Source organism: Prunus persica, chromosome G3 (assembly GCF_000346465.2).
Source record: "Prunus persica cultivar Lovell chromosome G3, Prunus_persica_NCBIv2, whole genome shotgun sequence".
In the NCBI taxonomy this organism is placed as follows: Eukaryota; Viridiplantae; Streptophyta; class Magnoliopsida; order Rosales; family Rosaceae; genus Prunus; species Prunus persica.
Genome location: NC_034011.1, coordinates 1,530,151 through 1,547,997, shown reverse-complemented (window position 1 = coordinate 1,547,997; position 17,847 = coordinate 1,530,151). Strand labels below are relative to the sequence as shown.

The 17,847-nt window shown below is 35.0% G+C and overlaps 4 protein-coding genes and 1 long non-coding RNA gene across 7 annotated transcripts; 2 read left to right on the top strand and 3 right to left on the bottom strand.

Annotated features, from left to right (window-relative positions):
* LOC18782845 lies at nucleotides 383-2,689 on the bottom strand. Of its 2 annotated transcripts, none has more exons than XM_007215043.2 (3): nucleotides 1,831-2,689; nucleotides 1,520-1,629; nucleotides 383-726 (listed from the first exon to the last, which is right to left on the bottom strand). In XM_007215043.2, exons 1-2 carry the CDS (start codon nucleotides 2,216-2,218, stop codon nucleotides 1,550-1,552), a joined length of 468 nt encoding a protein of 155 aa, XP_007215105.1. In that variant the 5' UTR covers nucleotides 2,219-2,689; the 3' UTR covers nucleotides 383-726; nucleotides 1,520-1,549. The 2 variants fall into 2 exon arrangements, with proteins under 2 accessions (XP_007215105.1, XP_007215106.1); XM_007215044.2 differs by having other exon boundaries at nucleotides 383-755; nucleotides 1,831-2,688.
* On the top strand, nucleotides 2,957-4,421 carry LOC18781763 (protein FAR1-RELATED SEQUENCE 5). The gene is made up of 2 exons (XM_007216136.2): nucleotides 2,957-3,137; nucleotides 3,826-4,421. The coding sequence occupies exon 2, from the start codon at nucleotides 3,849-3,851 to the stop codon at nucleotides 4,344-4,346; it is 498 nt and encodes a 165-aa protein (XP_007216198.1). The 5' UTR covers nucleotides 2,957-3,137; nucleotides 3,826-3,848; the 3' UTR covers nucleotides 4,347-4,421.
* Nucleotides 4,536-6,007, bottom strand: LOC109948217. Its single transcript, XR_002270824.1, has 3 exons — nucleotides 5,690-6,007; nucleotides 5,234-5,411; nucleotides 4,536-4,797 (listed from the first exon to the last, which is right to left on the bottom strand). It is a non-coding gene; the product is annotated as an uncharacterized LOC109948217 (long non-coding RNA).
* Nucleotides 12,350-13,260, bottom strand: LOC18782589. 2 transcript variants are annotated; one of them, XM_007214980.2, is made up of 2 exons: nucleotides 12,925-13,260; nucleotides 12,350-12,816 (listed from the first exon to the last, which is right to left on the bottom strand). In XM_007214980.2, exons 1-2 carry the CDS (start codon nucleotides 13,233-13,235, stop codon nucleotides 12,573-12,575), a joined length of 555 nt encoding a protein of 184 aa, XP_007215042.1. In that variant the 5' UTR covers nucleotides 13,236-13,260; the 3' UTR covers nucleotides 12,350-12,572. The 2 variants fall into 2 exon arrangements, with proteins under 2 accessions (XP_007215042.1, XP_020415962.1); XM_020560373.1 differs by having other exon boundaries at nucleotides 12,350-12,810.
* LOC18784351 (ylmG homolog protein 1-2, chloroplastic) lies at nucleotides 14,000-15,047 on the top strand. The gene has a single exon (XM_007215873.2). It carries the CDS (start codon nucleotides 14,173-14,175, stop codon nucleotides 14,845-14,847), a length of 675 nt encoding a protein of 224 aa, XP_007215935.1. The 5' UTR covers nucleotides 14,000-14,172; the 3' UTR covers nucleotides 14,848-15,047.

Genomic DNA, 17,847 nt, shown 5'->3' with positions numbered 1-17,847 from the left:
TACCTCAAAATTAGTTTAATAGTTCAGAATAAATTGTACATCGTACACACGTGTTGCATCGGCCTGCCTCAAAATACATATATTAGACCACCAAAAGCGCCACCTAATTCTTAGCAAGGCCATTCAAATAAAATATAACTTGGAATGAGCCTACCAAATACTACCAATCAATCTAAGTCACCACAGACGTACACTAGCCCCCCTTCTTGAATGAGAAACAACCCGATCGAACAATTGAAAGAAAAATCTGTTCCAACACATGCTTTTGAACTACTTTTGAACCCTTTTCCTCCTCTAACTACTTTTGAACTATTAACAACACACAGATGATGGCCGGTCAAGCAAAAGAAATTAATCAATGCATCAAGCCAAAACATAATAGTTAATTCCGAAAACGGGCCGGGGTATTATTATATCAATGAACAAAAAGGATTGATGTAATTTTCACTATATTTACACGGACATTCAGATAAAAACTGAAATGTAGATGGTAAACCCAAATAGAGCAAATTAAACATGCAAGGAAGGGTACAAATAACATACAATTCAACTGAAATTAAACTACGATAATCAACTGTACATACACGAAGAATAATTACAGTCAACTCCTTTTGGGTTGTGAACTTGAACTCTTGGATAGAAGTCATTCCACCTGGCTAACCAGGTTGCATCTGTACAGCTCTTCACCTTGACGAAATGCCTTTCATCAATGCACCTTTTGTCTTCCTACATACAATTTACAAGACCAGATGAGCCTGCGTATCCCAGCAACCAAGGCATAATTAGCTTTCAAGCAATAGCTTTGCTTAACCAATATTAAAATTGAAGGAACAAGTCCATCTAGAACAGGACAGATTTATTTCTGCATAGTTATTAACTGCTTGTCAGGAAAGCAAAACAAATATTCTAAGATAAGCAGCACCTTCATTTGAACCAGGGAGATTAGCCCCCACAACACAGCATCAACTCTTTCCAAGTAAAAATCACCGGCATACTAAAAGATCACATTTGACATTCACTCCAAATCCATTTTCTCACATAAATATATCAATTCAACAATTGATGATTTATTAGCATCCAAATTCAGAGCTTGCACACACCTCTCATGATAATTTAATGAAGGGCTGTGAATTAACCATGGCCTTAAACACCTGATCTGAAGCAGAGTGAACAAGCTCAAAACAGATGTTCCCAACAGAAACTGTAATTCATTACGCTCCATATTGAGGCATTGGTCAACCTACATTATATTCATAAAATATGTTTGCTACTTTAGGGAAGAAAAAGAATTTCTCTTCAGTCATCGTATATGCAGCAGCTTAACTTCTGTAATTATAAACCTTTACTAAATAGCCTCAGTTAATCCAGTTTACCCCAAATTAGTTTGATTATTTGCTGCCCAAAACATTAAATTCCACCAGATAGAATCCAAAATGAATGGCATTGATTTGACTAATTGAGCAAAAACATTTCTTCCAACAATTATAAAATCTGGCAACTGATCTGATATTAAGCTCACCTCAGATGCCGGTTTTGAGAAATACATTGTTCATCCTTCCTCATCTTCAGACTTGGAGGACACGTTATTAGAACTTTGATCCACCGCCTCCATCGGTTGTGGAGATGCACCTACAAATAGAAAGGAAGATAAAGCATAAGCACCAATTTCTCACCTAAATACAGAAAATTCCACAATTCAGAACCAAACCCCAGATTATCAAATTGCACAAAAGAATCAGATACTCCAACTAACAATCCAGGGGAACCCACAATTCAGAAACCTAATTTTGAACAAAACCCAATGAACAGGATTCAAAAACTCAATCAAACCTTCTATGAAGTAAGCAGAAGAAGGCCAGCCTCTAATGGTGGTCATAGACAAGGTCTCCTCCTCAGTCAAAGGGTTGGCCAGCTTATCGACCAGCTGAGCCAGACCGGTGGATCTTGACCGGGGCGGTGGGACCCAGTAGGAGGTACCGGGAAGAAACGGGAGCCAATCGGGTGCGGATCGGCGGACCATGATCCGGTGGATGGCGTCCTCGAGCTTTCGCAAAAGGGGATCAGAAGGAGAGTCGGTGGATGAGTCTGTTGTTGGGTCATGGTGAAAAGGAAGGTTTGATTGGGCCCGGAGGGTTATGAGGCGAGAGGAGGAAGACGGCGATGATTTGGATGAGAGGTGGCGGGTTAGGGTAAGGGTTTGAGAGATGGACCTTGCCATTGAGAAAGGAAATTGGGAAGAGAGAAAGGGGAGATTCTGGAGGGTTGTTTGGATAAGAGGAAAATATGAGAGAAAATTTAGGTGTTTGAGAGAGAGAGAGAGAGAGAGAGTGGTAGAAGATGTGAGAGAGTGGAGGAGGAACGAGACTTTAAATACGGTACTACCGACCGTACCGTCAAAAGCTATTTTTATTAGTGAATTTTTAATGTTATAATTTTTGGTTAATGGAGGTTTGAAGAATGGTGGATTCAATTTTTAGGGGTAACTGGGGATGAGTTGGTCAAGTTAGAACAGCCGACGTACTTAATTTTTTCTTTTGTTTTTGTTTTTGTTTTTATACTACGAGATACTTAAGTAAGATTCCAATCCATTGTTTGGTAAGCAATGAATTTGAAATGCATGATTAGGCTAGTTAGGTAAGGCAATGTGTTCATTCCTTATATCGACTTCGAACTCCTTTCTATACTTTAGAATATTGTCATTCAATTCATCAAATTAGGATAAATAATAAATTTCACCTCACATCTTTAAAGTTCAAAGTGTAAACTTCCAAGCACCCAAATAAGACTAACCAAATTTATATAAGACTTCATATTATATATATATATATATATATATATACAGTGAGCTTCAGTTGAGGGATCCCTCAAATAGTGTTACTTGAGGGATGGGGCGCTTAACCGTTGGATCTGTTTTAATGACCTTGTGTGGCTGAGATTGAATTACATCTTTTAACCCGTTTTCCCACTCCTGACCCACCACAAACTCCACTTACGCTTGGGAACGACGTACGTTAGGAAACCAAACGTCTTTCTTCTTCCTCCAACACTTGGAGACCTTTCACGCAGACCAAACGACTTGAAGAAGAAGACTCACCATCGTCAGTTGAAGAAGAAGACCCGTCATCTATGTGACAGAGGTATGCTATCATGTGTATGAAGTACAAAAAAAATTGGATGAGTTCTGATATGGTTTTAATGGGTTTGAAGATCACTCCTCCAGATTTTCAATGGTTTTTTAAAATTTTGGAATATCATGTGTATGAAGTACGAAAAAGCATATTCATTTAAACAATAAATGGTTGTTCTAGCTTGTCCATCTTATTTTTTCTGCAGACTTGTGCTCGATGTATATAATTAAGGTCATTCTTCGTTCTCGGGCTTTTGCTATGGGTGGCTTGTTGTTCAATAGTTAGAGAAAGCATATTGATTAGATGCTGTCTGATAAATCAATTATACCATGGTTCTTCGATTTGGAGTTTTGTATCCTGAGTTTTAATATGGATTTTAAGAACTCATCAACAATTCTACAACTTCTTTTTATTGAGTACTGTAGTTATGTAATTTTCCATAAGGTAATTGATCTTCACTTACATAATATATTTGCAGTAGAGTGGGTTTTCCTGTTTTTTTTTTTTTTCCTCTTTTCTTAATCTAGTCTTTTGGATTAAGGAAAAAAAAGAAGACAAGAAAACAGAATTTCATATACATATAATATATTTTTTATCTACTCTTAATTGATATTTGAGAAGAAAAAACAGAATGTCATATATATGTCCATGTTTTGTGATTAAAGTGTATCTGTGCATGTTCTATATGGTTAAACAGATTTGCTCACCTGTTGTTCAACTATGGAAGCTAATAATGGAATATTAGTTCACATGGAAACTGATTCGGAAACAAATCCTTCTGTATCAATTTTCTATCCTCAAGTAATTGGTGAGCTCACTCCCTTCCAAGGTCAACAATTTGAAACATTAGAAGAAGTGTATGACTTTTACAATCAGTATGCAAGGGAAGCTGGGTTTAGTGTTCGATCATACTCTAGTAAGAAGAGTAAAGACGGAGAGGTCATACGAAAAGAGTACGTTTGCAATAAAGAGGGAAGTTGGTCAACTGAAACAAGCGGTGTTGTAAAAAGGTGTCGTGGAGTAGGTAGAGAGTCTTGTAAGGCACGGCTAATAGTTGTTAAATCAAAATATGGTGGATACGTAGTCACCATATTTGAAGAGGCTCATACTCATCCAATGACAACCCCACGAAGACGCCACTTATTAAAGTCTCATCGTCGAATTTCTGGTGTTGATCAACTTGTAGCACAACAACTAATATCCGTAAATGCCTTTTGATGCGCAGTGTATTGAACAAAGAAAACCATTCAGAAATCATTTCAATTAAAAGGAAACAAATTTGTTCTGCTGCTATTCTCTAATATCATAGTTAAGTTTTGGTGTTATATGAATAAATGTCTTGGATGAGTTTGCTATTACTGAAAAAGTGAAACACTGAAGTTCAGAAAAAGTGAAAGAGAAAACACGGAAAAACTGCCACACTATGAACTGAATAAAGTTTTCATTACTAAGATAAAATAAACTTAATAACATCGAGTATTCATTACAGAAGGGAAAAACAATTTTGTACAACATCCATTACAGAAAAGAGCTACAAAATCCATCCTTATTACAGAAAAGAGCTACAAAATCTTTATTGAGCTTAAACGAACACCAGCAAAGATTAGATCCAGAGTACATCAGATGTTGGACTTCAAGAGTGAACGAACTAGATTACTCCACTACAAACCTGCAATGCAAGAAGAAAAATAAAAATTAAAGTAAGACCACACTACAGTTATTAAAAATAATATTGAGTTTGGGACAAAGAGGTTAGCCTTGTATTCACAAAGCCCTTCAACAATAGAATTGCTTGAAAGCAAAGTGGTCCTTAAATTGATTATTAACTTCAATAAATTTCACAAGTTGGCATCCAGCAAGTATTCATCTAAACAGAAAGTAGTACAATCATTATCACTTTGAATGTTTCACATTGATAGAAAGCCGGTAACATTATTATTGGGTAGCACATTAGCAAAATGATGTTCTTCTTTTCTTTTTTTCTTTTTTCTTTTTTCTTTTTTTCTCCTGAAAGCAGCAAAATGTCTGATATAGTTCTATACATATCAAAACTATCTGTCAGGGAAAAAAGTGTATGAAACATCTGCATTTCATTTTCTTTTCACCTTCTATTCTATCTGATGTACAAAAAACAGAGCCCCATGAGATTGAACTAAGATACTGAACTAGTATAGCAAAATCAACAATCATCTTTTACTACTTTGTAACTGAGAAGTACTGTTGTGAATTACTGGACCCTCATCCTGAATTGGGTTGACATCTTGTTCTAGCAGCACTTCGTCCCTGAATAAATAAATTGGGGTTAACATTAAAAAAACTAACAATAATTAGCAAGAACCCCCAAATTAAGAATCACCCAATGGAACCCAAATCGAAACTCATCACACAGAAACCCAAAATCGAAATTCCATTCATCAAATTGTGTTTTTTTGTACTTCATACACATGATATTCCAAATTTTAAAAAACCATAAAAAATCTGGAGGACTGATCTTCAAACCCATTAAAACCATATCAGAACTCATCCAAAAAATTTTGTACTTCATACACATGATAGCATACCTCTGTCGCATAGATGGTGGGTCTTCTTCTTCAACTGACGATGGTGGGTCTTCTTCTTCAACTGACGACGGTGAGTCTTCTTCTTCACGTCGTTTGGTACGCGTGAAAGGTCTCCAAGAGTTGGAGGAAGAAGAAAGATGTTAGGTTTCCCAGCGTACGTCGTTCCCAAGCGTAAGTGGAGTTTGTGGCGGGTCAGGAGTGTGAAAACGGGTTAAAAGATGTAATTCAATCTCAGCCACACAAGGTCATTAAAACAGATCCAACGGTTAAGCACCCCATCCCTCAAATAACACTATTTGAGGGATCCCTCAACTGAAGGGGACTGTATATATATATATATATATATATATATATATATATAGAGTCACACAACTTTCATTACAATGTTGTTAGTATTAATCACACACTTACACAACTTCCATTATTAACAGCTTGTCATTTTCATTTCGTTTGTGTATATATAAGATAGCCAGACACGCATAATTGTATTATAACACTTAATTTGATGTTGACAAGTTTCTTTTCAAATTATTAGTTGAAATGTTGGGGGAAACTACATATTAGTATAGAAATATTATTATAAATAGTCAAAATAATTGTCCTTGCCCATGATAAGGGAGGGAAAAGAAATTGAGTAAGATTAAGCTAAATCAAAATTTGAGTTTCGTAGTAAACAGTGCTCTGTTTGTTTTGTCCAAATTGACATTGTTTGCCTATGGACCTTGTGAAGTTGGATATGCTTAGAGGGGTAGAAGTTGTGATTCAAAATGGTAAGGGTTTCCGTTGTTGCTTCCAGCATGTTTCTTTTACAAATTCATGGAATGCATGATCAACTGCGTAAAAGCTTGAAAGTTTCATCAAAGACAGGATCAACCAACAGAAAAGTAATACTTAAGCCAACACTGACATTATCAATTACTGCAAATGTGAGTTTAAGAATTCGATTAAACATGAGAAGATTTAGTTGTGATATCAATGAGAGAATTAGTCTAGCTATGTTATTCTTACTTCAGGTATTTCAATGTAGACCCAGTCAATGACCAAAATGTTAGAAAACCCCCTCGTATTACAATTATTGAATTAAAAACACAATTTTCATTTATTAATTATTTTTTATGACTATTTTGCCTTTGAATGTAAATAATGAAAACTAATTAAAAGTGATTTATTTGATGTATTAGTACTCTCAGATTTTGAATTTGAATTTTGAACATTTATGTTTAAAAAATTTCATAACTTAATGTTTCAATATTGAAATAAAAATAATATTAATATAATTATTGAATCTGCAGAACCACTTTGATATCTATTTTTTGGTTCCTATACACGTAGTTTTTGTGAATTCATACGACTGTAAACCAAATATTCTATCCTAGATTTAATGGGGCTCTAAAATCACATTCACAAAATCCAAAAACTCTACACATGTAATTAAGGTACACATATTCTACCTAACCAAAAGGTACAAATATGTATCTGTTGTCACTATATACGTTTGACAATGGTGTAACACACACATATATATATATAACACCGCTTCGGCATACCATGATGATGTTCTTCTTCTTCACCATCTTCTGAACTTCAATCAATAGGATCAAACTTTCATGTGAAGCCAAAAGGATATTGCAAGAGGAAGAGTGCGAATCAACGTCTTAAAAGGTAGCAGGGTTACTGGTGGCATATGCCAATGTGGTGTACATTATATCCTAAGAGTACATTATAGTAATGCCATTATTGTAAAAAAGTTTGTGTTTATAGTTTTTATGTCTACTAAGTGTACGAGATATTTGTCAACTTATTATGCAGCATACTGCAAAGAGATGGGATGGCTCCTACTTTTCGGACTATTTACTGACTAATCTGCGCCTTCAGTTTCTTGATTAAATTATCAAATTTCATTCTATCACGCAGAGCTAGCACAAAAACTAAAAAGCACAACCTAAACAGAGGATTGTTTTTATATCATAAAATTGAATGCGATAATAAGCAAATAGTATATACCTAACTCAGAGCATCCATAGTTTTACATTCCTTTGACACCTCTTGGGTTGTAAATGTGATTTTTGCTCCAGTAGGAAGATGTAAATCTAAATATGTATAATTGATTTCTTTCACCTTTTCTGCTGTAGGTCCCACTTTTGTCCACTTTTTCTCACATTTTCTTATGTAGGTCCCACCTGCATGAGATGTAAAAAAAAATGTACATGTGCATCTCATGGTGGTGATGCAAATTTACACTCGTTTACACCTCTCCATTGCGGGTGATTTCGATCACAAAGGGTGTATATTTAACATACACCTCATTATACACCCTCCCACTATGGATGCTCTCACTAGAAACCGACCAAAATTCGACAGAATTGTAACACCCCGTGTCTCACAAGATCCAACACAAATGCAATATTCGCAACAAACAAACAAGGGTTTCACGTTAAAACCAGCAATTTAGTGGTCTCAAAATTATGAATGAGATCAAATAGAGGAAGTAGTTGATCACAATCGCCGGAAAAGTCCATTAGAGATGCTAGAATTGCACCTCTGCTTCAGACCAAAGACGCATGCAACGTGTTTGACGAAATGCCCAAACCACCTGGGCACTGCGCTGCAGCTGCTGTGGGCAAAAAACTGCAAGACCTCCGCTTCTTTTCCTTCAACTTTCGTTAAGCCAACTTCTAAACCCCCTTTGCTTCACTCTCAAAATGCACACAAAACTTGTACTCAATTGGGCTCTACAGAAGCTCAAAGTCCTTACCCAGGCGAAATTCCATCTGGGTATGCTGCATTTCTTCCTCAATGACGTACATTACATTCAACTTTTAGTTGGTCCAATTGGGTTCTTCTCTAAGCAATGTTCATTAGGAAATGCTACTATGAAACTTTGGTTAGAAGATTGTTTTTTTTTTCTCTTTTCCAACTGGGTATGTTTGATTTTGCTCCAATTAGTGAATTTTGGTCTCTGTAATTTTTTCCTTTGGTTGTCATTGTTAGCTTGTGGAACTGGAAGTTTCTACTTGATTATTATTCTGAAGTTATGCTGCAATTATGACATTATGTCAAGGTTTGAAGGACTAATATAGGGTAAGCGGTTGATAGGAGGCAATCCTACTACTTTGAACATGTCAAAGTAGCAAAAAACTAGTTAGAAGCTTGATATAGTTGTACCTATTTGCTTTACTGTGGAACATACAAATAGAAAAGAAAAAAAAAAGCAATTTGGTGTCTGTTTATAGATTATACTCCTTGTCCCTTGTTGTTGATTTTGATTATGATTTTACATGTATATTGTTTAAATTATAAAGATATTTAGTTGTTTTTATTTTTTTATAGCTCTTAACTTTTGAAATTGCACCTCTCCTAAAAAATTCCTGAGTCCGCCGTTGGTTGATCACTTCCAATTCATTAATTTCTCTATTACTAAGTTCCCAATTCATAATTTCCTCCATTCATAATAAACAAACATGCTCTTAAGGTTTTCTTTTTCCCCCTGCAGTACTAGTTTGTATCGTATTGTGAGGCATTTATACGTGCAATTTTGAAAATAAACATTGTATGAACAAATTAATTTGAAAATAGACATGGCATCAACATGGGGTATCTGATTTTCCTTCTGGTAGTTGTAGCATGTTGTCTTGTAATGTCCTCGCTTTTGCTGATTTTTATCGCATTTGCAATAAAAAAATAGAATTTTTATTTGAAAAACAGTACTAAGTATAACAACCATAAAGACATCGATTTTCATATTGTTGAATTATATTATATATATATATATATGTGTGTATGCGCGCATTCACCGTTTTATATAGTCAGTCACACAAATTTCATTACATTGTTGTTAGTATAAGTCAGAGACTCACACAACTTCCACTGTTAACAGCTTGTCATTTTCATTTAGTTTGTGTATATAAGATAGTCACACATAATAGTTATGTCTGTATATACACATAATTTGATGCATGATACGTATTCACAAAAATTAACGAGTTTCTTTTCAAATTTTAAGTTGAAATATTGGGGGAAACTAAAAATTAGTTAAAATATTGTAAATTAGTTGTCCTTGTGGGTGATAGGGGAGGGAAACAAAACAAACTAAGATTAAGCTGGATCTAAATACAACTTCCAGAGTAATCTGTGCTATTGCAAGTCCTTGGAGATTTTTTATTATTTTTAGTTGGAATTATTTGGGTGAAAGAAATTCTTTTTGGGGCTCAAAGTGGTGAAAATTAGAGTTTTGGTTATTTTTAGAAATTAAGTTGAGATTTTGAAAATTAATTGGATTTATTGTAAGTGTTAGAAAACATGTTGCAAAATATTTTGAAGTCATTTGGAGAAATGGAGTTTATAAAAAATAGTAGAAGTGAAGATTGAGTCCGTAGTAATTTTTAGTAAATTTTTCTAAACTTGAAGGTACTTTTGGTGAATTTTAGAAATTTAGGGGAAAAAAATTTTAAATGAATTATGATGTGGCACAATCCTAGTCATCCAAGTGGCACTCATTGATCAGATCTGATGAACCAAATACGCTGAAATGGAAGATGACAAGGACTTACATTGCTTAAATGACGATGTTTCATTGGTTCACGTATTACTCATGTGGCAATGACTATAGTAAAATATATGTAGTTTTGTGTAGGTTTGATTTCGTTGTGATATAACTCTTGTATTAAACAAAAATAGAGTTTCAATCATTTTAGCCTCCATCATGATTTTCATTTCCGCATTGTTTTTTTAACATCATATCACTTTGTTTTCTCCATCTCTATAAATTCTTTTAGTATGAATTGAGTAATACAGAAATAAAAAAGATATGAAAAAACGAAAATTAACTTGATTAATAAAATTTTTTAAAAAATAGCTTACTTTTTTTTTTCGGATGCCCCTCTTAGCTTGATTTATTTTATTTATTTAAAAAGATTTAAGGTTTTTTTTTTTGGAAGTCCCCTATAGCTCCCTAGCTCATCTACTGCTAAATTGACCATGAGTTGACAACCGCTAATAATAACAATACTTCCACCTATTTGTCATGTAAAAGGGCAAGTAAGGACGGTTATTGTTTACATAAATAATATTTACCTTAAAAGCCATTCCAGCAGTGCAGGCTGGGGGGGGGGGGGGAGGGAGGGGCAAGCACAAAAAATGTTTCTAGTGGCCCAGTCTTGCTCGGGCAAGCGGTGGGGGCCACGAGACTGGGTTGGCCTGGAAGCAAGACAAGTTTGAGCTCCAGCCCGAGTTTTGGCTTACGTCATCATTGGCGTCAGCCTTGGAATTCAATTTTTTTTTACTGTTGGCTCGTGCAACCGCGCGCCTCAGTTTCCACCAACGGCTAGCAGCCACATGGCATCATCTGGACGCTCCGATTTTTTTTTTTGTCTTCCAATCCAACGACAACCAATTTTTTTGCAATAAAATTATAAAAAAAATTCAATTTTTTTTTTTAAAATACCCAAAAATTAATGAATGTTTTTTCTATAAATACCAACCAATACTCTTCACTTTTAACACCAAATCCTCATACATTTTCTTCTCCTTAAACTATTATTCACTTTCTACTCAATATTTTATTCACTTTCAAGTATTCATTTTTATTCACCATCTTATGGCATCTTCCATCGAAGCCAGAGGGTCGTGTACAAATGATCAAAGAGGTCAAAATCTTGGCGACGAGGTAAAAAAATTAATTGCCGTTTTATTCAATTTAATGTCATTCTTTTTTATATTTTCTTGCATTTCCAATTTAATTTTTTAATAGATTATTCAAGGCAAAACAAAAAAAAAAAAAAAAAAAAACCATCACACATGGCTTCTCAAAATGAACAATGTCCGCAGTCGGTTCCCTTGGTGTATTTCGTGTCGAAAATAATGACATTATTACGTCCTCCGAAGGAAAATACTCCCCCATATCGTGATCCGGTGGAACCGCCTCCGCCAATGATCGAGTCATCATTGTACTCAATTGTGTCGAACTATGAGGACCAGGAGTATTTTAATTGTATGATGAGTAAGTAGGTATTTAATTGTATGATGAACGATATGTGAATTTTATAATAAATATGGACATGTGGCAACCGAAAATCTTCTACAAAAATTTTATCTAAAATTTGAGATGTAAATTTTATAATAAATATAGACACGTGGCAACCAAAAATCTTATCCAAAAACTTAATCTGAAAATGTTATTGGAAAATCTTATTCAAAAATTTATCTTAAATATGGGATGAGAATTTTATATAATAAAAAATAACACATGACAACCGAAAATATTCTCCAAAAAAATAAAAATAAAAAAAACTAAAAGTGAATAATATTTGCCCTTTACCATGACAATAGGTGAAAACACCATGACAAAAGACAAATGGATGAAAGTGCTCTAACTACTTTTCGATTCATTACCATGACAACCCAAGAACAATTACTATTCATATGAAATTAATTTTATTTATTAAATATATAAAATTAATAAATAAAAATTTATTTGGGAATGCATAAAATTTTTCTTCACAACTTTTTTTCAATTTTTTTTATAAAAAAATTCTTTCAGCGCCCTCAGACAACAGCTTGCCTTCAGGGTAGGGCTACCCAATCTTGATGGACTGATGGAGCCTATGTCCCGTCAGGCTAAAATTTATTGGAGAGGTTTTTTCAGCCATGGTGGAAATGCTCTTACTTATCAAAGGATTACTATTATACAAATAGTGGAGTAAAACCCATATAAAAAGAGAACAAACGAAATACATATTGATCCAATCCTTTTTTTTTGTTTTTGTTTTTGGTTATTTAAATCAAGCTCTGCACTCACTACAAAAATTTGAACTTAATTACCAGCATATCCATGCTACAAGAAAACCCAAAAAACTTTATATATGCTCTACTCAAACAGAGGAGCCTAGAGCTCAGATTGAGGTTCTCTACTTTCTCCGTCAGAAAAGCTCCTCTGCACTTTCTCCTTCGTCTTCTGCACTGTTTCCCCAACTAATTTGGCTGCGGATTTAGCCGAGGAGTCCACCGTCTCTTTGCTCTTCCCAAAACTATTCCCCACAACCTCTCTCACCTTCTCTCCAGCTCCTCCTCCTCGTCCTCTGCTCCCAGCCTCCTCTCCAACATAAATATTATTACCACTCCCTCTAAAACTAACACCAAATCAATAATAATCACACAATTATTAACAATCTAAATCATATATTCTTCCTCAAAAACAAAATAATTACTAAAGAAAATATTTATAAAAAAAAACATACTCTAAACTGGGAGGGAAGATGTAGGCTTGCCCTTGGTTCAAAAGCGCCTTGGCCTTCTCCAAGTAGCTTTGGATCCTCAAAGGTGAAGATGTGTACGGAGGAAAAGCATTTCTGGTCATCTTCCACAAAGATGGTTTTTCTGGTGCATCATCATTTCTGCTTTCCTCCACCACCTTATGCTGCTGCTCTCCTTCATCTGCAGAACCCAAGTTAGTAGTGACCAATAACAATATTGTGCAGAGAATCAGCAAAACTGCAGATGAACAAGTGTTTTTTCTTCTGAGTTTCAACTCCATTGCTGAAAGCTGCATTTATGATGAGATTAAGTGATGTACTCGGAAGATATAATAATCTCACTATATATGATGGTGTGAGCTTTCATGATGTCTCACAGTTTGTTGACACGTGTCTAGATGCTGATTGCTGAAGCGGTGAAGCCTCAAGACGTGGCGCTGGCAGGTGGCTTGTTTGCCTCGTCGGCCCATACGTTAGACTCAAAAGAGTCGGTCAGGCTTTACCCAAACTTTGAGAATTCCTTTTTCTTTGTCTCATTATTATATCTGCCTCGTTTTTGCTCTTTTAATTTCTGGAGTTTAGCTCAAAAGAAAAAGGAAATCCTTGTAACTCTATTTAAATTAAAGACAACAAAAAAAAAAAGACAACAAAAATAATAGTAATTAGGATTTTCACAAAAGATCGAGATCAAAGGTGTTTTGTTCTAATTAATTAATTTTTAATAAAGAATTAACCAATTCATTTTCAATTTGTTACGTTGGCCGAATAATTTGTATTTATGATAAGAAAAGTGCTAGCGTAAATCGTACTGAAGTTTACACACTTCTTACATTTTTACACAAATGATATTGTTTTCGTTGTTAAGTATTAATTCATGCACGATTATCATTAGTTTTCGCATTACAATAATATGAGATACGCATAACTTGCTGGAACAACGCTGAAAAAGTTCTTATTTGTTTGTACGCAATATACGCTAGCATTTTTCTTAAATAAAATAGTCACATACATACAACCTGCTAGAATTTAACTAAACAAGACATATATCTGTATTTCAAAAACTAAAAAATAAAATACCGAAGAAAAAAAATTAAAAAATTAAAAAAAAGAAGAAGATTTTTTTATTATTTTATACGCCGTTAGTTTTCACTTATCTCTACAGTCTAAAAACACGTCGGTAGTATAATTGGGCACTTCGCTGCTTTCACCAGAACAGAAAGCTCCAAAGTAACCATGGCTTCAGTCATGACTTCTCATGCTATCCTCTTCCAAACCTCAAACCCAATCCGACCCAAACCCAAGCTCAAACCTTTCTGCACCCCTGCTCTCAAATTCAGCCCCAACCCTAACCTTAACCCCAACAAAATACTCAAATTTTCCCTCAGACCCCTCTGCGCCTCTCTCACCACAAACCTCCAAACCCTAAATACCCAAATCCCATCTCAGTCCCCACCACCCCTAGCCCATCTCCCTACTCGGACGCTCACCACCCTCTTCGCCCTAACCCTAGCCGTCGTCCGCAACCTCTCAATTTCACTATTGAAATTCGGATCCCAATTCGGACCCTCCATCGGTTCCGCCGCCGGACCCCTCTTCTTCGCGGCGCTCGGAGACCGCCCGAGCGGCTACTTGAACACGCCGTTGACGGTGGTCGCCGCCGGACTCTCCAAATGGCTCGATATCTACAGTGGGGTTTTGATGGTTAGGGTTTTGCTCAGTTGGTTCCCCAATATTCCTTGGGACCGCCAACCCCTTTCGGCGATTCGGGACCTCTGCGATCCCTATTTGAATCTCTTTCGCAACATAATCCCGCCGATTTTCGATACCTTGGATGTTAGTCCGCTCTTGGCTTTCGCAGTTTTGGGCACGCTGGGATCGATTCTCAACAACAGTAGAGGAATGTATTGATATTGATTGAGCAAGAAAAATTGGCGGGTTTAGGTTGGGAAGCAATTGGGTAAGGAAAGTTATCGGTTGTTTAGCTTAAGTTCATATTTTTTGTGGATTATTCATAATGTGTTTCGGTTATAACACGGATAAGTTTAAATTCAGTATGAATATATAAATTTTGACATATTTTATGGATGAGATTTTCAATTTTCGTTTCATATCTGTTGTTGCAGTATTGTGGTGCTAAGCATTGTTGATTTGTCAGAATTTTGCATGTAATCTTGTTAGTGATATGCAAAGTTGTTGGGGAAACTCTGGATACGTGATTACGTGGGATAGGAAAGAAATTACAAAGCTTAGTACTTTGTTGTTTACATTCTAGAATGGTGATAAATTTTGATAAAGCAATAAAATCTGTGACAACAATTTATCAGTTTTCGCATGGTTGAAAAAAGAAAATGAAGAAGGGTGAAACCATGCTTTAGTCACAGATAGATTTGAGCGGCTCAATTGGTTTATTAGGCCACATCTTGTTATTAATCTGTGATTAAGTCCAACGTGGAACATACTGCTGGCAGAACATTTTCTAATTGGAAGTGGTGAATAACTAGCTTCCACCAGAATATGCTCATGGCTTTACAATGTTTTGCAGAAGAGATATTATTTCCATGGTACTTGTGTTCGTGTTATTTCACATTGATTTTGGACAATTTTAAATGGAAAGAATTGATGTGTTATAGCTTTAGGTACTGACATCAAGAAGCCTTTGTTAGGGAATCTATGTTATCTTCAGACGACCCTGTAGAGATTCAAATTTCCATTGACAAAGCACAGGTTTCTGAAGGAGCCATTAGATGACTAAGAAATTTGATATTTTAGTTTGCTGTTTCACTTAGTGTTACATGCTTCTGAACAATGCAGATATGCATCTTCTTATACCAGTTATGCAGATGCACAGGTTGATGAAGAAAAGGGTGTATGTTGGACGTCTATTTTGATTATTCTTTTCCAGAAATGGAGATTTCTTTCAAAGAGTTGATTACATTTCTCTGTGTTGTGTCAAAATGTATGTTTGATGGGTTCCTCTATGATAGTTTGTGTGTTCAAGTTATCATCTATCTATATTCATGCAGAAGATTTGCTTTGGCTGAGATATATTATATTCCATTGCATAAACCTTCTTTTCTTCACCACCTCCGTTTTTGTAGATAGTCTCATTAAAATTCGTGAAAGCTATCCATTTTGTACTTAATACCATGTTTGTTCGTTGGGTTTTCTGCATCAATGATCAGATAGATAAGTTCATGTTTGAGTGCAGAAGCATGATATGGATTGTACCACAACCTTCTAAGTTCTAACTGAGAATGTGGCTCAAAGTTTGAAATCTTTGGTCAGGTTGAGTTACTTGATTGCTGATGCCTTCTGCTTTTGTGGGAATTCTATCTACCCTGCAGTTTTTGAGTGAATGAACGAACAACATCTACCCTTTTGTCTCTGACTAGCTTCATTTTTGGATGTAAGAAAGCATTGAAGGAGTACTAAAAAAAATTATTATATTGGAAACAACTCATTTAATTTGGCATACCAAAAAAAATATATAAGAAAATCTTCTTTCCAATTCATTCCGAGTCATTTGTTCTATGTTGTTTCTCAAATATATATTAGGGTACCCTATATATCAGTCCTGCTTACCGAAGGACCTAAAAATAAGGTCATGTGAGCATTTACTTAATAAAAGCCGTTGGATTAATCTAATGGCACATGTTGTTAGTAATTTAAACCCTCATCGTATCCCCTTGTTTTACCCAAACAACTCTTTCTTAACCATTATAACCCACACAAAAAAAAAAAAAAAATTAGGGATGCACTTTCATCCCTCTTCCTCCTCACCATCGCCCTTTCCTCCATGAACAGAGGATATTTAATTCCCTTTGCCAACTAAAAAACACACACAAGAAATGAATATCAAAAGAATTGTTTTTATTAGGGTGAAGAGAATAAGCTTATCTTTTGAGTGCTATTAAACGAACCCTAAAATTAACTGAGTACAACTCTATTATCAAACTATTTATTGAATTACTAATTTATCCTATTATAAAATGACCAAAAAGAATATATTAAATTGTGAATGAAATGTAATGTTGATAAGTACACCCTACCCTACTTATCATATTCAATTCTAATTCAGAAATCTATCTCAAATGAAAGTTATTTCAGGCAATTTCATAATAAATAAATAAAATAAAATAAAAGCAAAAACAGAATACAACGGGCATCTTGATTCTTCTATCGTCATATATGGCCAGCATATACAGTTCATCAACAGATGTAGGCAATTCCCAGAGTAGTAAAAGAAAATCATGCAAGCAGATAAGCTCTCAAAAATTTCAAATCTTACAATCAGAAGGAGAAAATCGCACAATGGTATTCGCCCCTACTGCTCAGAGAACCTTTTAAGCTATTGGGCAACTTGTATTTTTCACTTTCCTTTTAGCTATTAGCTATATATATATATAGTCCCTTTATAGTTTATTCATAAGTTCACAGCATAAAATTCCGAAAAATTATAGATTGTTCACCAACCACTGCCGAGTATTCACCGGTCTGGTGTCATCAACAACATAATATTTAAATTAATGAATGGGTTTAGTGTTGTGTGATATTAGGGTGTCAGAGATAATTTTGGTAGTTAAATAGGATGTGTTTAGTTAATTTTATATTTTGATTTAAATATTAGGGTGCACTTAGAGCATCTCCAACCGATGTGTCAAAAGTGCCATATAGACATTTAACAGCTAGAAATAACATCTCACATCACTCCAACCGATATGTCAAAACTGATGTGGAATGAAGGCTAGAGGTTGAAATGTTATTTTTGACATCCCAAAATCAAGATGTCAAATGAATAAAATATTATTATTTCTTTTCTTTTCTTTTTAATTAAAAATAAATCAACACTAAAATGTAATAAAATAATAATTTAATTTGACATATCTGGTGGAGTGCAAAGCTATGTAA

Coding starts and splice junctions, on each gene's coding strand:
- LOC18782845 (XM_007215043.2), bottom strand. CDS start 2,218: ATGGCAAGGTCCATCTCTCAAACCCTTACCCTAACCCGCCACCTCTCA. Junction 1,630..1,830: donor TTCTGCTTACTTCATAGAAG/GTTTGATTGAGT, acceptor TTCTATTTGTAG/GTGCATCTCCACAACCGATG.
- LOC18781763 (XM_007216136.2), top strand. CDS start 3,849: ATGGAAGCTAATAATGGAATATTAGTTCACATGGAAACTGATTCGGAA.
- LOC18782589 (XM_007214980.2), bottom strand. CDS start 13,235: ATGCAGCTTTCAGCAATGGAGTTGAAACTCAGAAGAAAAAACACTTGT. Junction 12,817..12,924: donor ATCTTCCCTCCCAGTTTAGA/GTATGTTTTTTT, acceptor ATTTGGTGTTAG/TTTTAGAGGGAGTGGTAATA.
- LOC18784351 (XM_007215873.2), top strand. CDS start 14,173: ATGGCTTCAGTCATGACTTCTCATGCTATCCTCTTCCAAACCTCAAAC.